Source organism: Lynx rufus, unplaced genomic scaffold, assembly GCF_022079265.1.
Source record: "Lynx rufus isolate CCGP_SWC_20201006 ecotype Redwood Valley unplaced genomic scaffold, mLynRuf1.p SCAF_18, whole genome shotgun sequence".
Classification (NCBI taxonomy): Eukaryota; Metazoa; Chordata; class Mammalia; order Carnivora; family Felidae; genus Lynx; species Lynx rufus.
The window spans coordinates 39,810,455-39,832,221 of NW_025814832.1; the positions used below are offsets into that span (position 1 = coordinate 39,810,455).

Consider the following 21,767-nt stretch of genomic DNA (forward strand, 5'->3'; position numbering starts at 1 on the left):
CGGAGGGGAGGGGAGGTTCCTGGACCCCTGATAAGGAACATGTATACAGCAAGAGTTGCCTTGGTCTATGCCCCAAGAACCACTGATGATGTAGAAATGTTTTACTTTTCCCTTGAGATTTAGAACCCAATTAAAAGGCTATTTCAGGGGTGCCTGGGTGGCTCAGTCGGTTAAGCGTCTGACTTGATTTTGGCTCAGGTCATGATCTCGTGGTTTGTGGGTGCAAGTCCTGCATCTGGCTCTGTGCTGATGGTGCGGAGCCTGCTTGGGATTCTCCCTCTTTCTCTGCCCCTTCGCCACTTGCACCCCCCCTCTCAAAATAAAATAAACTTAAAAAAAAAGGCTACTTCAAAGTCCACTGCTTTTTTTCCCTTCAAAGTACAACCTGTAAGAAAAAAAAAACACAACTGCTCTCATAGAAAGGAGGTGAGTTTACATTAAAAGTGGTTATCTTCTCCTTCCGGGGTCAGGACATGTCTAATTCAGTGCTTTTACCTACAACAAGGAAACAATACTAAGCCCAGTGGGGATCCTAACAGCAAATCAGGTATGAGTGGCCTCCAAACTGAATGAGCCATGAATTCCAACGTTCTGAAGCTTGGGGCGGGGTGGGGAAAACAAGCAAAACCCGCCATTAGTGGATCAAAGAAATTCACACCTGTACATGTAATCATTATTCAAGCTAAAGAAGTCACCCTCCCAGCCCTTCTCCCAACACAGAAGAGGAGCGCCAGCCAGTGGCATTCAGGACCCTGAACACAGAATTCGGAGGGGAAACCGTGAGGGGGAGGGGGACACAGCACTGAGGAACTGAATGTCCAACAAGCACCACTGCAGTCAAGAGGCACCCCAGGTAACCCCCCTTCCCGTTTCCTCCATGAAGAAATGACTGAACAGGCAGGAAAAAGCCCAGCCCAGAGCCCCTCAGGATGCCCAGGCCACTGAAGGACTCCATCATCTGCTTTCTATAGACAGCAAGACAGTTTCCGAGGCTTTACTTGTTTACTGTAGCTAATGTTACACACATAACGGAAAGGGAGGTTGAAGAGCATGGGTTTTGGATTAAGGGAAGTCTAGATTTAAACACCAGCTCAGCCATTTCTTAACTATTACTCAAATTCTGTAAGTTTCAATTTGCTCATCAGTAAGATGGAAAATTTCTTATTCTCCCAGGATAGTCATAAGGATTAAATGAAACAACAACAATGCATGTACAGCTGTTAGCACAGGGCCCAAACTACAGCTGTTACTTCCAAATTTTGAAAAATCAGATACTCTAGGATCACTTACTTGTGGTAATTCTCCTTTTTCTCATCTCTCCAGTTTTTATTTAACTGGTGAATTTTCACAGCTACATATCTTTGTTCTGTTAGATCAAATGCCTGCAAAGAAAAGGAATAAATTATGTTCTGGATAAATGCTAACAAGAATTACAGGCAAGCAACGGACTCAAAGCTTCTATTTAACACATCCATGATTCAAAACCCCAAATGCATTATAAAATAAAAACAACAGTGGATGACAACACATCACATACTTGTTTCAGAGTTGCAACCATCTTCTTGAAACTTGTGATCAGATAATTTAGAAGTCTCCAGACTCACTGGCACCAAGGGGCTTAGAAAACAACCAAGTACACACCACAAACAGCAAGACAGCCCATGCCTTACCAGTCATTTCCAAACAGTTCTCTCTGTGGACAATATCCACCCTCTCTGGGACCTCACTCCCTTGCATTGTATCTCGCCCCTCTGCTGACACTGGGACAGGACACTTCTAAAATGCTGGGGACACACACTATCTGCTCCTTGAGAAATAACCCCTCCAGATACACCTCTTCACTGTTTGCTTAGAAAATAACCTCGTAATTTGTTACACTGTTTATTAAAATACAAACAAATAAAATAACACCCTGCCTTTAGCCCCACCCATATACAATGGGCAAATAAAAAGCAGTTTTTGATCCCAACATGTCTGAAAGTTGTCACACCAGATCACATCTCCATCACTGTCCAAAGAAAAGGACATACTTTCCCCAAAGACTGCCACTGCTGGAAAGTCCTGCATCAGCTAGGTAGTGCTAGATCATGGGGCGGGGGTGGGGAAGAAGGGGAACAGGTGGGTTTGTGAGGATGCTAAGTGTAAATCACAAGTTGATAACGTGAGTAGTATTTTAACACAACAGGGTAATTCTCTTATACAAAAGAATTTATTGAAGAACTCCTTTGGGATGAATAGTTTTTCTTAATTCTTAAGGTTGAGATGACGGGTGCCTGGGTGGCTCAGTCAGTTAAGCCTCTGACTCTTGATTTCAGCTCAGGTCATGGTCTCATGGTTCCTGGGATTGAGCCCATCGGGCTCTGCACTGATAGTGTGGAGCCTACTTGGGATTCTATCTCTCTGCCCCTCCCCCCCCCAAAATAAATAAACTCATAAACAAATTAAAGTTCAGTAAGAAATTTAATACCTCAGTTCCAGCACTATTACCACCCATCTACTCGTTTCCACAAATGTATGGACAGATGAAACCAACAGGTACAGGGTAAGTCATGACTCCCGTTCTACGGATCTTTTAAAACGTAAGCTACCTCTAGGGAAGCACTAACTGCAAGAGATGGCTACTCATGAAAGAAACTTCTAATTTATACTAAATTTAAACCAGCATTTTTTAAATATAAAAACTACACAATTTAAACAGAATAGCTTATTTCACAGAAATGGAAACTTCTGAACTCTATTTTTCTTATAGAATCTGAAGTCCACCTACAAGCTTATAGAACATCATGCCTTTACAGGAGAAAACCATTTATAACCATTAAAAGCCAGATCAAATACCACCTAATTTGTAAGAGCACTAATGATACGACAAGTGTCTTTTTGTCCACCTACTGTACCCTATTTCTGAATCCAAGACACTGTGATCCACCACCAATTTAAGAAGCATCTAGGGGCGCCTGGGTGGCGCAGTCGGTTAAGCGTCCGACTTCAGCCAGGTCACGATCTCGCGGTCCGTGAGTTCGAGCCCCGCGTCGGGCTCTGGGCTGATGGCTCAGAGCCTGGAGCCTGTTTCCGATTCTGTGTCTCCCTCTCTCTCTGCCCCTCCCCCATTCACGCTCTGTCTCTCTCTGTCCCAAAAATAAATAAATGTTGAAAAAAAAAAAATTTAAAAAAAAAAAAAAAAAGAAGCATCTAAATTTCAGGAATGTAAACATGACTAAGGAACACACTAGGAAAACACAGGATGAAGAAATAACTAACAAGTAACTGGGAAGCAACAAGAACAAATGCCATGATTTTAAAAAAGTATTTGTTTCACTTGTAGGTTTATACCCAAAAGAATTACAAGCAACTTCTCTAAGAGGTATGTGCACATGCATGTTCAAAGCAGCACAATTCACTACAGACCAGGAGAGGAAGCAACCCCAACATCCACTGCCAGAGGAATGGATAAAGAAAACGAAGTATATGCATACAATGGAGTATTATTCAGCCTTAAAAGAAGGAAATCCTATCACATCAACATGGATGAGCTTGGAGAACATCATGCTAAGTAAATGAGCCAGTCACAAAAAGACAAATACTGTGATTCCACTTACACATGTATCTAAAAGTAGTCAAGTTCATTGAAACAGAAAGTAGAATGGCAGTTATCAGGGGCTGGGAGAGGAGACTTGTTGCTTAATGGGTAAAGTTTCAGTTTTGCAAGATGAAAAAATTCTGCAGATCTGTTTCACAACAACATAAATACACCTAACACTACTAAAATATACACTTAAAAGTGGTTATGATGATAAATTTTGTGTTTTTTTTACAACTTTAAAATTATCAAAAACAAAAAATAGAGTGTTTGATTCAAGAATGAAAACAGAAACAAAGAAAGCAAAAGGAAGGAAAAGATTAAAAACACAGGTTAATGAAAAAATCAAAGAGTAGACGTGATCAACAAAATAAAAAGTTGATTCTTAGAGGAAAAAATAAACATTGACTCATCTCTGACCTATCACTCAAGAGATATAAAAATAAACACTTCAGGGGCGCCAGGGTAGCTCAGTCTGACTTTGGTTCAGGTCATGATCTCACTGCTAGTGAGTTCAAGCCCCACGTCGGGCTCTGTGCTGACAGCTCGTAATTTGGAGCCTGGAGCCTGCTTTGGATTCTGTCTCCATCTCTCTGCCCTTCCCCCACTAGTGCTTTGTCTCCTCTCTCAAAAAATAAAAAAATTAAAAATAAATAATAAAAATAAACATTTCATAAAAAAGAGAAATAACTAAGGCATGAATGATATATATTTTTTAATGTTTATTTATTTTGAGAGAGAAAGAGACAGAGCATGAGTGTGAGAGTAAGGGAGGGGCAGAAAGGGAGACAGAGAGAATCCCAAGCAGGCTCCATGCTGTCAGCACAGAACCAGACTCAGGCTCCATCCACCTCACCAACCGTGAGATCATGACCTGAGCTGAAACCCAGAGTCAGATGCTTAACTGACTGAGCCACTCAAGGTGCCCCATGGATGACATTTTTAAACCAAGGTGAAATAGATTTTCCAGGAAAATTATCAAAACTGGCTTAAGAAGGGGAAGAAAATAGCAAATCAGTATTTGTAGAAGAAATTAAAAAGGTTATCAAAATGTTTTCCTCCACAATGACATCTACCCATGTGATTCGGAGTCTGCCCTTTTATTTTTTAATTTATTTTTTAATGTTTATTTATTTTTGAGAGAGAACTCACACGAGCATGAGCAGGGGAGGGGCAGAGAGAGAGAGGGAGACACAGAATTTGAAGCAGGATCCAGGCTCTGAGCTATCAGCACAGAGCCTGACACGGGGCTCGAACTCATGAACCATGAGATCATGACCTGAGCTGAAGCTGGACGCTTGAGAGACCGAGCCACCCAGGTACCCCTGCTCTTTTAAGGAGCCAACAATTCCTATGCAATGCATCCCAGGGCATGGGAAAAAAGAAATTTCACAACTTACTCTGGATAACTAGGACATAAAAGCTAGACAATGCTGCCTGCACACAAAAGAGGACTATGGGCCAGCCGCACTTATGAACAAAGATAAAAAATATGAAATACTAGAAAATCAAGCCCAGTAGTACACTAAAAATAATATTCTAGTTCTGGAAGTGAACAGTAATGGTAGTTGTACAACATTATGAACATACTTAATGCAAACAAATCGCACACTTAAAATGGTAAATTTTTATGTATATCATCACAGTAAAAATTAACACTAAAGAAAACCGTCAAATCATTATGTTATACAACTAAAACAAATATATCATTGTATGCCAAGTAACTTCAATTAAAAACATTAATACACATGGGGCGCCTGGGTGGCTCAGTCGGTTAAGTGTTCGACTTTGGCTCAGGTCATGATCTAACGGTTCGTAGGTTCGAGCCCCGTGTTGGGGCTCTGTGCTGACAGCTCAGAGCCTGGAGCCTGCTTTGGATTCTGTGTCTCCCCCTCTCTGCTCCTCCCCCACTCATGCTCGCTCACTCCCTCTCTCTCTCAAAAATGAACAAACATTAAAAAAATTTTTAATAAAATATTTAAAAATAAATATAAAACAAAATATTTAAAAAAGAAAGGGGGGTACATAACTAGTTTTTACTGTTTTTATCTGAAATGAAAACATTATTTTGCTCAAACTATTTGCCATATATAAATTCACAAGGCATAATGTAAATCCCAACAGGGAAGACTGCACGTCAGGAAAAGGGAATTCACAGGGCCAGGCAGTAGAGACCATTTAATAAACCGACTATGCATGTAAAATCCTGGTGCCAGAAACACCTATAGAAACAAGGAGGCGGTGACTGGTGAACATGTTATGGATCTGCAGCTATACTGAAAACCTGCTGAATTTCTCATTTAGTACAAATGAACTAAAGGCACAGTGGTCTGACCTTCACTGGCCCGGCTAAAGCCAGGACGCTGCTTCAGAACACTCTTAGAAGATGAGAACTTTTTTTTTTTAATGTTTCATTTATTTTGAGAGAGAGAAAGAGAGAGAAACAGCACGAGCAGGAGAGGTGCAGAGAGAGAGGGAGACACAGGATATGAAGCAGGCTCCAGGCTCTGAGCTGTCAGCACAAAGCCCAACGCAGGGCTCAAACTCACAAACCGCAAGATCATGACCTGAGCCTAGGTCAGATGCTTAACGGACTGAGCTACCCAGGCACCCAAGATGAGAACTTTTTAAAAATAAGAAGCAGGTTTTCAAATAAGAATGAACTTTAAGGCATCTATTTAAAAAAATCATAAGAATAAAAGTAACACAAACGTATTTCTTTAAAAAAAATTTTTTTTAATGTTTATTTTTGAGAGACAGAGCATGAGCAGGGGAGGGGCAGAGAGAGAGAGAGAGGGACACACAGAATTTGAAGCAGGCTCCAGGCTCTGAGCTGTCAGCACAGAGCCCGACGTGGGGCTCGAACTCACAAACCGCGAGATCGTGACCTAAGCCAAAATTGGATGCTTAACTGACTGAGCCACCCAGGCACCCCCATACTTATCTCTTTAAAAAAAAAAAATTTTTTTTTTTAACATTTATTCATTTTTTGAGAGAGAGAGAGGGAGAGCAAAGCAGGGGAGGGGCAGAGAGAGGGGGAGACACAGAATGTGAAGCAGGCTCCAGGCTCTGAGCTGTCAGCACAGAGCCTGATGCGGGGCTTGAACTCATGAAATGTGAGATCATGACCTGAGCTGAAGTCGGCGGCTTAACTGACTGAGCCACCCAGGCGCCCCACCCCCATACTTACTTCTAACAAATGTAAGTGAGGCAGGAAGTACAGAAACAGAATATAAATCACCATAATTTCACTACTGAGAAACAGTGCTGTTTTTCCTTCCTGTTTTTTTTTTTTTTTTTTAATTTTCCAAACTTGAGAACAGGGCAAAATACTATATCCTGCCTTAGTAAGTTTTTGAGTTTCAACCAAAAGATATCAATCCACAATTATCACTATTCTTAATGTTCTCCAAGTCAGTAATAACCAATAATTTAATCTTAGTCTTTGTATCCAGTTTCTTACACTTACCTTGTAAACTTCACTGAAACCTCCTCTACCCAAAAGATGTAACAACAAATATCTGTCATTTAGCGTTGGATGATCTTTAAATCTGTGGAAACAGGGAATACAGAACATCCTGAGGTCAAGGACTACACAATCTTCCATACTAGCAAAATTCCCAGAATATCCAACATGCTATGCACATGATTATAGCTGCTACTGACAGTTTGGTAACACCACCAATATAGCTAATTGTAAACATGAAATAAGTTACATAGTTCAAAGAGACTACATAAATACAAGGATGGCACTGGCTACAGAGCCGTAAGGTATAGATGCCAGCCTCAGCACAGTCACAACTGGACCTGTGACGTGTGTTGACCTTCCTCCCTGTCTGCCTTGCTATGAAGTGAGGGGACTATAGACTACACTAGATCAGGGATTTCCAAAGTGCGCTACTCAGTTCCTCCAAAGTATTCAAAAGCCACATGTTCCCACCATTCCAAAACTAACACAATAAAACTCCAAGATATTTTACATAGCCTTAAAAACAGATCTGATTATAAAGTAAATCACATGTTCGTTCTATGCACATTTATTTTCCCTCTTTGAGACAGTCTCATGATATAACTGTTTCTGCCACACAGGATTCCACCTTGTGTTGTTTTCTAACAATAAGACAAAGACAAGAGAGATTCTGGCAAAAATAACTTTAAAACTATTTCTACCTAGTTCCTGATCTTAAACTGCCCCACTGTTAATCCTGGAAAACTATTTTAATTTTGAGACAGTGGCATGCCTGCAGAGGGGTGCCACTGCTGCGTGGCGGTCGGCTCTGGCGTTCCACAGCAAGTTCGGCTCTTTGTTTAGTCGCACAGCTGTGGGTCCCTGGTCAAGTCAATGTAATTTTGTTGGGCTCTCATGAAGACAGCTCTATGCCTGACATATACAGAGTGCTCGGTCACGGTAACTGCTGTGGCCTGCCACCTCCCAGAAAGAAAAATCCATGGCTCACACTGGCCAAACAAAAATACACAAGCAATAGCTATGTCCAAAAAAATCATGTTTCAGAGTCAGAAAAATTTTAAAATGAAAAGATTACAAACTAAAGGTATTTCCCATATCAATCTACTTTTCAGTTTCAATCCTTTAAATGACTTATAAACAAAGGTGGGCATTCATCTACAATTAATACCTAAACCTAAGACAGTCTTGTTTAAAATCTCAGCACCCAAAGGGCCCTTAAAGGTCATTCTAAAACCATGCCATCCCAACCCAGGAACCCTTCCATGCCATGACACTGTCACCCGTGCTTCCATTTAGCAGGGCTCTGCAGGAATCTGAAAACACAGAGTATCCCAACCACCTACAACTGCAAAGCTATATTGTTTAGTGACCTCTATTTGTGTGAAAATGCTAGAATACATATATACATATTAACATATAAATCTATCTATATTTATTTTTTTAATGTTTATTTTTTTTAGTTTTTTTTAACATTTATTTATTTTTTTGAGACACACAGAGAGAGAGAGAGAGAGAGAGAGAGAGAGAATGAATGGGGGAGGGTCAGAGAGAAAGGGAGACACAGAATCCGAAGCAGGCTCCAGGCTCTGAACTGTCAGCACAGAGCCCAACACGGGGCTCGAACTCACAGATGGTGAGATCATGACCTGAGCCGAAGCCAGATGCTTAACTGACTGAGCCACCCAGGAGCCCCTTAATGTTTATTTTCTGAGAGAGAGAGAGAGAGAGAGAGAGCGCAAGTAGGGCAGGGTCAGAGAGAGAGGTGGAGACACAGAATCCGAAGCAAGCTCCAGGCTCTGAGCTGTCAGCACAGAGCCCGATATGGGGCTCGAACTCACAAACCATGAGATCGTGACCTGAGCCGAAGTCGGATGCTCAGCCGACTGAGTCACCCAGGCACCCCTATATATATTTAAAGCAAGCCATAGTTGTGTTCACAAACCTGTATTACACCCTGCAATAGAGCTAAATACACCATGGAATCATATACCCAATTTATATTAAGCAGAACCATCATTCTAGACCATTCAATTCATGTCAGAAACTGTTTAGCAATCTCCAACCCAACATACCCCCAAGTTGCTTACTGTGAATTATCTTCATTATGTATCCTTTTTAGTTCCCTGATATGTAGATTTCTAACCCTTTCTAGCCTTTCCAGCTCTGCCTGGATCTCTGCTTCCTCCTAAAGTGAAAAGGAAAGAAAAAGCTCAGAACACAGGAAACTACCCTTTAGGAATCTCATTTCAAAAACAGACATTTTTCTTTCGAAAAACTAAAGGAAAATGTTTCTTCCACATTAAAAAGGATTTTTTTTAAGTACTAGAATTTTAATCATAAAAAGCAAGATCACAGTAAATAATAAATAAAATTCAAACCATACAAAGGAGTACAAGTAAGAAAAAAGCCCTCTTGCTGCCCTGCCCTCTCGTCTCCATGCCCATTCCCCAGATGTAACTACTGTTAAGTATCCTGTGTAAATTTTCAGAAATGTTCTCTGTATTTATATACCGGCAAACAATCTTTTTTTTCCTTTTTTTTCTTTTTCCTTTTTTTTTTTTTTTTTTTTCAAAAATCAGGTTCTGTATCTGGTTCTGCTCTGTAAGTATGGATTATGTTTGGTGCCTTAAGTTCCACTGATTTAACAAGATCTGAGAACCCAGTTGGAAAAACACACACCAAAGGCAGTTTATTAAATGCTTACTGACCATCATCCCCATAAGTAATATCTACCAAAAATGTATGGGCTGTTGAATTTAGGAGATGGGCAATCCATATTTAAGACGCCTCTGTGAGCATCATCAATACCTATTTTTATGTAGGTGACTTTGTGTGGTTGGTACAAGTTTAAAATATTAAGAGCTTTCAGATCAAATCTGAACCACCTGCTCATATTGAATATTTAACTTTTACCTAAGGATAACTACTTATGAAACTTTATGAGATATGCAGAGTTATCTATTGGTGTATCACTGGCTGAAAAAAGTGCTCTCATTGGGTGGCTGGAGCTGACTCAAAAATTCAAAGACATGAATTCCACCATTCACGGTGGAATACAGGATATAACAGGGAGAAGAACTACTCCAGATTTTAGCAGGTATGTCCAACTATGACATTTGCTTTAATACTACATGTAAACTGATTTCTCCAGACATATTTTGCTCATTATACTTACCTTTTTAAGATGACCTAATCTGAGTTTGAAGATTTCTTCTTGTTCATGGTATTCTGCTAATGTTAACCTAGAAGATAATGGTAGAAATTCCGGTAAATTATTTGAAATTGTAGTGTGCCTATCAAAAGAGAAATGCCAAAGCATGCCATATGGTAGAGTCAGTCTGTTAAAATAACTAAAAGCTAGATTATCTTGCAATCTGACAAAAGAAAACTTCTGTGATTTATCAGATGTGACATGAAGAAAGGAGGCTAATTTATAAAAAAATGAGAAAAATAAATGAGCTTATATTTTTACATTATTTATGAAATGAGTTTTGTCCATACAATCTCAGATGAAAATCCATTGGGAAAGTAGCCAAAAATTATATGCCTGAACTTTCTTTTTGAAGAGACAGTAATAAGCCAATGGATGTGATGATTTTTGAGAATCTCGTAGACTCTGCTACCATGATAACAAGGAGTAGGACGACATAACGGAAGAGTCCAGGATTTGGAGTCTGAGGTCTAGGGTTCAAAGTGCAACTCAGGCCAATGGCCATGTGACCTGGACAAGTGACTTTTTAAGTCTCAGTTTCTTAAGAGGGTGGCAAGCAATAGCACCCATCTAAGAAAGCTGTTGTGACTATTAAGTGAGAATGTGAAATAATTCCTAAGTTGTAAAATGGTATTTGAATACAATACTCAAAGGGCTGATTTGAATGGGTAGTCACTTGTTGTGTTCCACCTACTCCAATCACAACTTTGTATCTTAAGAATGAGCATTAAGGAGTGATCACTTACTCCTCCATCTTCACCCTCTTCACATTCTAGAAGCAGACACATAGACTTCAGCGTGTTAGATGTCACTGTTCAGTTATATTCCAAATAGCAGGAGAAAGAAGGAACAGCTATCCCATCAACCAGGAAGAGCTACAAAATAGCCTTTGAGGTCTGACTAAAAGAGACTAACAAGAGGAAATACATCCACTAGGTTGTTACATTTGTCCCTTCACAGAGGCAGAAGTACTTCTATCCATACTCCATATCACACGAGTAGAAAAGGGAGAAATGAAAATACAGTTAGGGATTCTCTCTGCCTGAAATAGGATTGGTATCACAGGTGATAATGTGACTCACTCTAAGGCTCCAGAGGACTGTTTTTGGCTTCTGACCAAAGGAATGAGCCAAGTTACAGATACTTTAATTAAAAACTGGACTAAAGGCCTTCTAGCTTGGATTTTACACAGGACTCCAGATGGCAACTGCTTACTGACACACTACTGGCCTAGACTGAGTTCTAATTATTGTTCTATGGCAAGGAAACAGCCTATGCCTTCTTTATTACTACTAAGCCAATAGTCTTATGCATTAGCATTAAATAATTTTCAAGTAATACTGTAGGGACAGTCTCTCCACAAAATAAACCTGGGAGTGGTCACAAAGAAGACAATGATCAGATTGATGTGTACAACATTTGCCCAGAGAATCTTCCAAATCTGGGTTCCTACTTGGACTTTCTGAAAGAAAATATTTTAAATTTAAAATCTAGTTTTAAAATATTTAGTGAAATAGTTATAAGAATGAAGATGTTTTCCAAGTTTATTCACTGTGTATACTATTATCACTATCCTCAATGAAATCATTAGTTTATTTACCTGTTCATTTCCCCTAAATAAACTGTAAGCTCCTAAGGCTAGGGCTGTATCCTTTAGCTCTGTATCCCTAGTGTCCAGACCAAGGCCAATTGTACAATATGCATTTACCATAAACGTACTAAATGTCCAGGAAAAGGCTCCCCAAAACATCAAGTATGTATGGAGTTAAGGAATGGTATTAAGCCATCTTTCTCACTGGAATGGGATGTCATGGACCTTAAACAATAGTGCAGTACGCACACTATTATATTTGGTGGATTGGAGGTTAATGTTTTTGAGAACTGAGACGAAAACATAAAGGAAAAAGACATATTCTTCAATAAATTATACAATATCATTATCTTTTGTGTCTATCTTTAAACCTAAAACCTATTTTCAGCCAAAGACTCCCACAATGACAGCTTTGCAAAATTTCTTTTTCCCTTGAAAAAACCAATGCAGCCACTACAGATATACAGATTACAATACTGGTTACTGTTTTTATGAAAAATATATTTTAAATTTCAAACATCCAATTCAGGAATGAGCTTCATGGCTACCATCAATTCTTCAGTGATTGCTTACACTACTATCTATAGATCTTTCCCCCTGCCTTTTTTTTTTAAATTTTTAATGTTTATTTATTATTATTTTTTTAATTTTTATGTTTATTCATTTTTGAAAGACAAAGAGAGACAAAGCACAAGCAGGGGTGGGGCGGAGAGAGAGGGGGACACAAAATCTGAAGCAGGCTCCAGGCTCTGAGCTGTCAGCACAGAGCCCGACGCAAGGCTCCAACCCAGGAACCATGAGATCATGACCAGAGCCAAAGTAGGACGCTCAACTGACTAAGCCACCCAAGCACCCCAATGTTTATTTATTTTTGAGAGAGAGAGACACACACACAGAATCCGAAGCAGGCTCCATTCTGAGCTGTCAGCACAGAGCCCAACATGGGGTCCAAACCCACAAACCGCAAGATCATGACCTGGGCTGAAGTCAGACGCTCAACAGACTGAGCCACCCAGGTGCTCCTCTTTTTTCCCTTTTTTATGTGAAAGCTTCTTGAAGACAGAGGCCATGACTTAAATGTCTTCATATTAAGTACGTATAAGAAATATTTTAAATAGGTAAACAATATATAGGTTTTACTTCCCATGTCAATTCTGTTTGGCAGTTCCTGTTTAGTTGACCCATGGACCATTCACCTCACAGTCTGTTTTTGTAAATCAAGTCTTATTGGAACATAGCCACACCCATTCATTTACGTACTACAACAGGCTACAACAGTCAGCAGTGCAGAGTAGATGCAATAGAGACCAGCCTGCCTACAAAGCCTAAAAGTATTTACCGTGGCCCAGTATAGAAAAAGCCTGTCAACTCCTGCCCTAGACGAAGATTCTCTTAGTGGTCAAAATGGGATGATCAGGGGCGCCCGGGTGGCTGAGTCAGTTAAGCATCTGACTTCGGCTCAGGTCATGATCTCACGGTTCATGGCTTTGAGCCCCCGTCAGGCTCTGTGCTGACAGCTCAGAGCCTGGAGCCTGCTTCAGATTCTGTGTCTCCCTCTCTCACTGCCCCTCCCCCGCTCACACTTGGTCTCTCTCTTTCAAAATTAAACATTAAAAAAAAACTAAAGAAAAAAAGAATGTGATGATCAATTAGGGAAATCTGACACAGGGCAGGGGTGAAAAAAGAAAGCATCTATATTAAGGCTATGCTACCCCTCCTATTCATGGCAGCTATGTGACTACACTGCAACCGAAGATATTGGTGTTTCCCACAGGTCCACAGAACAGGAAAAAATACTGGTGATGTCAAGATTTGGCTTAGTGGCAAAATATCTTTTTCCTAAAATAATACCTATTTTTTTCTTAGCTTGCTCCTACAGTTTCTGTGACTGTTAACCAAATGCTCTTTAGACCAGTTAAGAGCGTTCTCCAGCTAGACGTTTTTTACTTCAAAAGAACAGCCAGGTAATCCCCCTAAGATGATGCCAATGTACCATAACCCAGAACCACACATAAACAACTCTATCATTTGACCACCATGCTGATACCACGTTTGTTGTGAGAGTGGCCGAAGACCATGATGTCAAGTGACCTTATTTGTCCCGCTCACTTGAAAATACCTAAATAATAATTAAAAAGAGAAGAAATAATAAGTGGTGGTGAGGATGTGGAGAAAAGGGAACTCTTGTGCAGTGCTAGCGGGAATGTAAATTGGTGCATCCGTTATGAAAAACAGCACAGCAGTTCTTCAAAAAATTAAAAATAGAACTATCCTATGACTTAGCAATTTCACCTCTGGATATTTATCCAAAGGAAATGAAATCACTCTCTCAAAAAGACCTATGCACCCCCATCTTCACTGCAGTACTATTCACAACAGTTAAGACATGAAAAAAACCCCTAAGTGTCCACCAATGGATAAATGGATAAAGAAACTGTGATATACATATACATAGCATGGCGTCTAAAGTTAATAATACTGTATTGTATATGTGAAAGGTGCTGAGAGTAGATCATAAAATTCTCATAAGAAAAAAAGTTGTAACTTTGTGAGGTGATGGATGTTAACTAAACTTATTATGGGAATCATTTTATAATATCTACACATATCTAATCATTATGTTGTACACCCAAAACTGATACAATGTTATATGTCAGTTGTATCTAAATAAAACTGAAAATAAACCCCAAAATACACCCAACCACCCCCCAACAAAAAAGAAAGAAAATACCCAAATAAGATGAGGACTAAGAAAATGAATGAATTTTACGTGGTTTTTATATAAGTTGTGAGCAAATTCACCAACGTAACTAAAAAGAAAGCTTACGCCCTAGAAATCCCCGTAATTTATCCTTTTTTCCAGTGGCACTCCACAGGGCATTTGTATTTTGGGGAAGACTGTGGTATCTCACAGAGTTCACATTAATAAAGAACATACGTTTCATTTTCAGCTCCGTTGGTCTTGCTTTTCCGCTGTTTCTGCTCATTGGTTGCCGGAGGGGCCTGTCCCATGGCAGGGGGTTTCCGCTTTGCTAACATTTTCCGTTGTCTTTCTATCTCTTCCCTCTGTGAATTTATCCTTTCCTGCTGCCTACAGATATAAAAGATGTTGCACAGAGAAGAAGGTCAAAACACTGTAACGTGGCTGGAGAGTAAACACAAATATCTTGGCACCTATATATTTGATAGACTTGAGAAAAAGTAAGCCCCTTTAAATCAAGTAGAAATTTGATTGTAACTTCAGGTTAGAAAAGCCAAATAACTGATGATAGAAAGATTTTTTTTGGAATGAGTCTGTGCTTTAAGACAGTAGTTATGATTATTCTCCGAACAGGAAAAGTAGGCAGGAACAATATCAAATTTCCACTGCGACCTTATTTTCTGACTCAAGAAAGAATTTTCTGATTCCTTTTTAACAGTTAAGAAAATAACTCTCAGGGCGCCTCGGTGGTATCAATTTAACAAGAACTCTTGGGGCGCCAGTTTGTTGAGCGTCCGCTTCGGCTAAGGTCATGACCTCACGGTCCCCGAGTTTGAGCCCGTCAAGGCTCTGTGCTGACAGCTCGGAGCCTGGCGCCTGCTTCGGATTCTGTGTCTCCCTCTCTCTCTGTCCCTCCCCTGCTCGCACTTTCTTTCAAAAATGAATAAACATAAAAAAAATTTTTTTTTGTTTTAAAAAGAAAACAACTCTTGGTATGGCTCCATTAAAAAACCGTATTTATGGGGCGCCTGGGTGGCGCAGTCGGTTAAGCATCCGACTTCAGCCAGGTCACGATCTCGTGGTCCGTGAGTTCGAGCCCCGCGTCGGGCTCTGTGCTGACAGCTTGGAGCCTGGAGCCTGCTTCGGATTCTGTGTCTCCCTCTCTCTCTGCCCCTCCCCCGTTCATGCTCTGTCTCTCTCTATCCCAAAAATAAATAAACGTTTAAAAAAAAAAAAAAAAACCGTATTTATGTAAGAAAAATATTACAAAAGGTCCCAAGGGCCTTTTTATTTTTTTTATTTGAATTAAAGTTTCCTCAAATTATATCTAGAAAGTTAGCTAATATGAGGGATGCTGAACAAAGTAAAAAAAAGATTTTGCTTTTAGATCTATCATTTATTCTAACTCTAAGTGAGCCATTACCACCCCCATAGTCATTCCCACTCACTGATATGGTCAAACTTAACTAAGTTTCTAAAAATCAAGTACATTCAGAGAAACCACAATGAAGCCTTGCAGCTAGTAAAAAACTCCTTAGGGAATAGGATGTAAAATGAATTCATAAAAAATATACATAAAGATTCTTCAGATATCGGGGCGCCTGGGTGGCTCAGTAGGTTAAGTGTCTGACTTCGGCTCAGGTCATCATCTCGCGGTTTGTGAGTTTGAGCCCCGCGTCAGGCTCTGCGCTGACAGCTCGGAGCCTGGAGCCTGCTTCGGATTCTGTGTCTCCCCCTCTCTCTGCCCCTCCCATGTTCATGCTCTGTCTCTCTGTCTCTCAATAATAAATAAATGTTTAAAAAACAATTAAAAAAAAAGATTCTTCAGATATCTAACACCATTACCATTAGAGGATTTCCTAAAGAAGTCTGAATTTTCTATAATAAACCCATTTGCACATTAGTAGCCAATAAAAATACCAATATATGAAAACTTTCTCTTGTATATGTCTAATAGATATTAAAGTTTGGAGACCTGGCATATTAAAAATATACCAAGATTTCAGATTAACCATTCAAAAGACTAAAATCTATAAATCACCAACCCTAGTTGAGAATCAAATGCTAGCTCCCTTCTCTTTCTTCTACCATGCTCTCCCCTACCTCCTTTGCTTGATTCCACCTTCATTTTTGCAAAGTAAGAGAATCTAAGTTTTTAACCCATTTTCAAATGAAATCTATTCAACTCTCTTTCCTGAACACTGTAGTAAGTCAGTCTCTAGACTTTCCCTATACTCAGTGTATTTTCTTTAGAAGAATGGCAACCAGAAAAACAAGCCTATATTCCAGGGCAGATGCCCATTATACAATTTATGCTGCCGTTATCTATAAGGACAATAATGTAAGCAAGATTAACCTAGTCCAAACACTCTAAATAAATAACCATTCATCTCATAATACAATTCCCTTGGCTTTAGGATGAGCTGGGTCATTGATTGGATGTCAATGTAACAGAATGGAAATCAAAACTCAAGAGTTTTCTTGTCTGAAAAACCCTTTCAACTATCATTAGAGATATGTCTCCCCACCAAAGAATATGTAATATGAATCCTTCATGGCTTGAAAGAATTCTGGATTGAGACATAGAATCCTTAGGTAAAATCAAAATCCTCCTTTTGACTCAATGAGATAGCATGGTCTCTGAACTGTCTCTCAAGAGGAGTTTCCCAATTTAAAAAAAAATGGTAAAGTATCTTTAGCTCCTTTTTATCCTTTCATGGACCATGAATGCAAGGCACAATAAACTCTCTGGAGATAACCATAAATATTTAGTTTAAACTATAAACTATAGTGGGGCTAGTGAAGTACCACAACATTTTATCTTTGAAGACTGGCTGCTTTGGAAGACAGATTTTTAGCAATCACCCTTATCAAACATACAACTAATTTTCTATGGTTTCCAGTAAGAATCCAAAAACTTGATCTCCAGAGATTCATAAAGAAAGGGGCCCCACAGTCATCATACATATTAAAGCATAAACACAGGGTGCGATGATGCCAAAACACCTCTGGGGAAATATTAAACCGTATATACTAAGAACAAGAGCGCTTGCTTGAACGCAAAAATGGATGCACCAGAGTTCACGATTATATATAACAATTCCTACGTTAATTCTTGATATTTTTGAAATGATTTAGCTATTTATACTGACAAATAAAAGTCATCTAAAGATAGACCATCAGTGATACTTAATTTAGGTTTATTTTGGGAGTAGAATCTGGAGTTATATCAGTAAACTTGGAAACTTCTCTTAGAAAAGGACCGTGCCTTATCAAGCCTTGTATCTCCAACACATCTGACACTGCCTTTTAGAACTGATCCTTAGATATTTCTTGCATTGCATCAGTTTTAGAGAATGCTTGCCATTTACCACCCATGGAAAGAGTACTACTACCACTACTACTACTATCTTTTACACAAGTATTGATGATTTGATAAATCCATCTCACTCAAATCTAAATAATCCTATTTAAAAAGCCACTGCCTCTACAAGAAAACAAGACAATCTGCCTTAGGTATCGTTACAGGCTGAGGTAGGTCACCTAAAAAGGTATGTTAAAAGTTCTAACTCCCAGAACTTCAGATTATAACCTTAGGAGATAGGGTCATCAAATGTCCTTACTTAAAATGAGGTCATACTAGAGTAGGGTGGGCCCTTAATTCAATATGACTGATGTCCTTATAAAGGGAGAGAAGACGCAGAGACACATGGGGGGGGGGGGAACACTGTGTGAAGATGGAGGCAGAGACTGAAGCTATGCTGCCACAAGCCACAGAACATCAAAGAACAATCCTCCCCTAGGGGCTTCAGAGGAAGCATGGTCTGTCAACATCTTGGTTTTGGATTTCTGGTGTCCTGAACTATGAGAGAGTAAATTTATGTTGTTTAACCCATCCGGTTTATGGTATTTTTGTTACAACAGCCCTAGGAAATGAATGACAGGCGCTCTCAACTTTAACACTGTATTCCTGACTCCAACCCACCATACATACATACTAGTAGGAGGTATTAAAAAACAAAGGTATTTTCAGATATCACTTTAACCAAAAATAATTTAGCAATTATCTACAAGTAGCTCCTGAATAGCCCAGGTAAGAATTTTTAAAGATTCCCACAACTTCATGTTCTGTATCTACTGTGAAACAGTATGGATACCCAAGGGAGATCTTGACACTTACAGAATCAAGAGAGTTTTTCATTATGGATCATGTAACCAAGAATCAGATGGTTCACAAGATCACTTTAAAATGGGATTCTAGGGGCGCCTGGGTGGCGCAGTCGGTTAAGCGTCCGACTTCAGCCAGGTCACGATCTCGCGGTCCGTGAGTTCGAGCCCCGCATCAGGCTCTGGGCTGATGGCTCGGAGCCTGGAGCCTGTTTCCGATTCTGTGTCTCCCTCTCTCTCTGCGCCTCCCCCGTTCATGCTCTGTCTCTCTCTGTCCCAAAAATAAATAAAAAAACGTTGAAAAAAAAATTAAAAAAATAAATAAATAAATAAAATGGGATTCTAGGGGCACTTGGGTGGCTCAGTTGGTTGAGAATCTGACTTTTGATCTCAGCTCAAGTCACAATCTCACAATCTCACCGTTTCGTGGGTTCGAACCCCCCACCATGAGGCTCTCCGCTGGCGGCATAAAGCGTGTTTGAGATTCTCCCTCTCTGCCCCTCCCCCACCCACTCACTCTATCTCAAAATTAATAAACTTAAAAAATTTTTTTTAAAATAAAATAAAATAAAATAAAAATGGGATTCTACAATTCCTTATACACCAGAATAAATACCTGGAGTATCATTATGATGCTATAATGTTTAATTTACTCATGCTGATAATCCACTTCTTAAATGACCACAATTTTGTTTATAAATCAAATCCCATTACTTCAATGTTGTTTCATTTCAATATAAAAAAACTTTATCTATCTATCTATCTATCTATCTATCTATCTATCCTCTACACCTAATGTGGGGCTCATGACCAGGAAATCAAGAGTCACATGCTCTATGGACTGAGCCAGCCAGGTGCCCCTAAACAAAATCTTTTTTTTTTTTTTTTAAGGTTTATTTATTTATTTTGAGAGAGATGGGGTGGGGGAGAGAGAGAGAAAGGAGAATGAGAATCCCAAGCAGGCTCTGCGCTAACGGCCTGGAGTCCCATACAGGGTTCTATCTCACAAATCATGGGATCGTGACCTTAGACAAAATCAAGAGTCAGATGCTTCACTGACTGAGCCACCCAGGCGCCCCTAAACAAAATCTTAGTAAAGAATTTTTTCCCTCTTTGAGGAAAACATCCTAGGAACTTAACTGGAAAGCAAAGCCTTTTGAGAAATGCACCAACCACGCTGCATCCAGACTTTCCAGCCTGTTCTTCTAATCTATAGCTGCTGGACTTGAGTGGCAGCCTCCAGCTGTGTTTCTGACCTCCAGCCCAGCCACCCTTGCTCTCTCTGCAGACCTGCCAACTCCCACAACCCAAATCCTTCATCTATCCTGTTGATACTGTTTCTCCTGCCTAATGGGGATTTTGTGCAGTTCAGTGGTTTTTGTAAACTGACAAGAGTCTTTTAGTTTGTCTGAAGTCAAGGGGAGATTCTTCTCAGCAACAAGGACGTCCCTTCTGTCCTAAATGGGTTTTCCTCCAATTCCAATCCAAACTTTTACACATCATGCTCTTCCTACAGTTTATCTGTGTCACTAAATGCATAAATGTTTGAGAGAATTTACCACTCCCCCGAGATTCTCTAATTATCTAATATATTCTACATCCTTCAAGTGATCTGTTCGAGCTCTGCATTTCAGAAATCTTGACCTAAGGACAAGCATATACTTAGGCTCAATATTTAACGGTGAAATTTAGATCACTTCAATAAAAAACATTAAAACCATGCCCCCCTCCATCAAAAACAAATTTTTTATTGCCTTGCCATTGACTGAGATTTTAAGATTTATTCAAATAAGAAAGAGTCTACTGAATAACAATAGTATGTAACAGAACTACTTTCTCAAAACTATAAAATAAACTACTTCTTCAACAGGTTCAAACATACTTTGGAAAGGAAAAATTGCTAACCTGGACAAAAAATAATATAAATTTGATATGATTTTCTTATTAGCTGGTAAATCTTCGGTGTTAGGGAATAAAGATCACTTGAAAAGAGCAGAGGAACACAGTGAAAACAAAAGAATTGCACTGGAGGTCCTGTTGAGACTGTACTTGATTATCTGATTAAATTTTTAAATGTTTTGAGGATGGTCTCTTCTCGTAAAACCTAGTACTGCTACCTGGTGTTCAGCCACGTCACCCACAAATTATGTTGTCATGGAGTTTCTCATATACAGAAAATAATCATTTATAAGGATATCAAACATAGCCTTTACAACTGAAGAATTTCAACTGCTGCATTAAAACTGAAAGGGAATTAATTTATTAAAGCAAAACTTTAGAAAATAAAATACCTGTAATTAGTAGACACTGGCCAGACAGCTTCCCAAAAGAGATGGAGATATTTTATATGACATAAAAGCATGAAAAAATGCTATCCACCTAGGAGGAACAATCCTAGTTAGGGATCTCATTTAGATAGTCCCAATTGCTCTGATGGCTCTACAGCTAAGTCATCATTTTGTACTCTGTGTAAGATTTCCAGAACCTTCTGGGACTCGGGGGCTGCTTACAGAGTAAAAAGATAAAATATCGCTGTCAGCAAAAACTATGAACATTTTTCTTAAAAGTAATTACATTTTACATCTCTATACAAACACACTATCTTCAGTCAAAGTCTTCAGATATTTTAAAGACAGCCATCTAAGAAGTAACCATTGTCAAAGACTTGTAGGGTCACTATCACATCTGGGACTCAGTCTGAGCATGAGGTGGCTATGGCCAGTACTGGGGATATAAGTTATATCTTCAGATCGCACTCTAATGAAACTGGATGGGGTGTCACTTGCAGGACAATGTGCAAGTCCTGGTCAGGGTGTTAAGGAATGGGTGGGTACCATGACTCCATGTAGTGGCCACTATTATAGTGCCCTGGTGCGTTCCTGCTATCACCAGTCACCCATGCTTAGTGCTCGGAGTGGATGTCATTCTGAGCCTCTGGCACCCGACTTAACTCAAAAGGCTTTGTTTTCCTTCGTGGGTATTGTATCTTTGACTCAACAGCTAGCCTCTTATCACACCAAATTACACATACTCGAGGTACATGTGTGAGGC

General features: G+C 39.6%; 1 protein-coding gene across 2 annotated transcripts in view; it reads right to left on the reverse strand.

Annotated features, from left to right (window-relative positions):
- Window positions 1–21,767, reverse strand: part of TLK2 (tousled like kinase 2) — a 116,076-nt gene that overhangs the window by 20,431 nt on the left and 73,878 nt on the right. For both annotated transcript variants that reach the window (XM_047081659.1, XM_047081658.1), the window contains exons 12-16: window positions 14,787–14,939; window positions 10,222–10,288; window positions 9,134–9,231; window positions 7,047–7,128; window positions 1,291–1,382 (exon numbers count right to left, since the gene is read on the reverse strand). In XM_047081659.1, coding sequence (XP_046937615.1) covers window positions 1,291–1,382; window positions 7,047–7,128; window positions 9,134–9,231; window positions 10,222–10,288; window positions 14,787–14,939 — 492 coding nt within the window. The remainder of the gene's footprint in view (window positions 1–1,290; window positions 1,383–7,046; window positions 7,129–9,133; window positions 9,232–10,221; window positions 10,289–14,786; window positions 14,940–21,767) is intronic.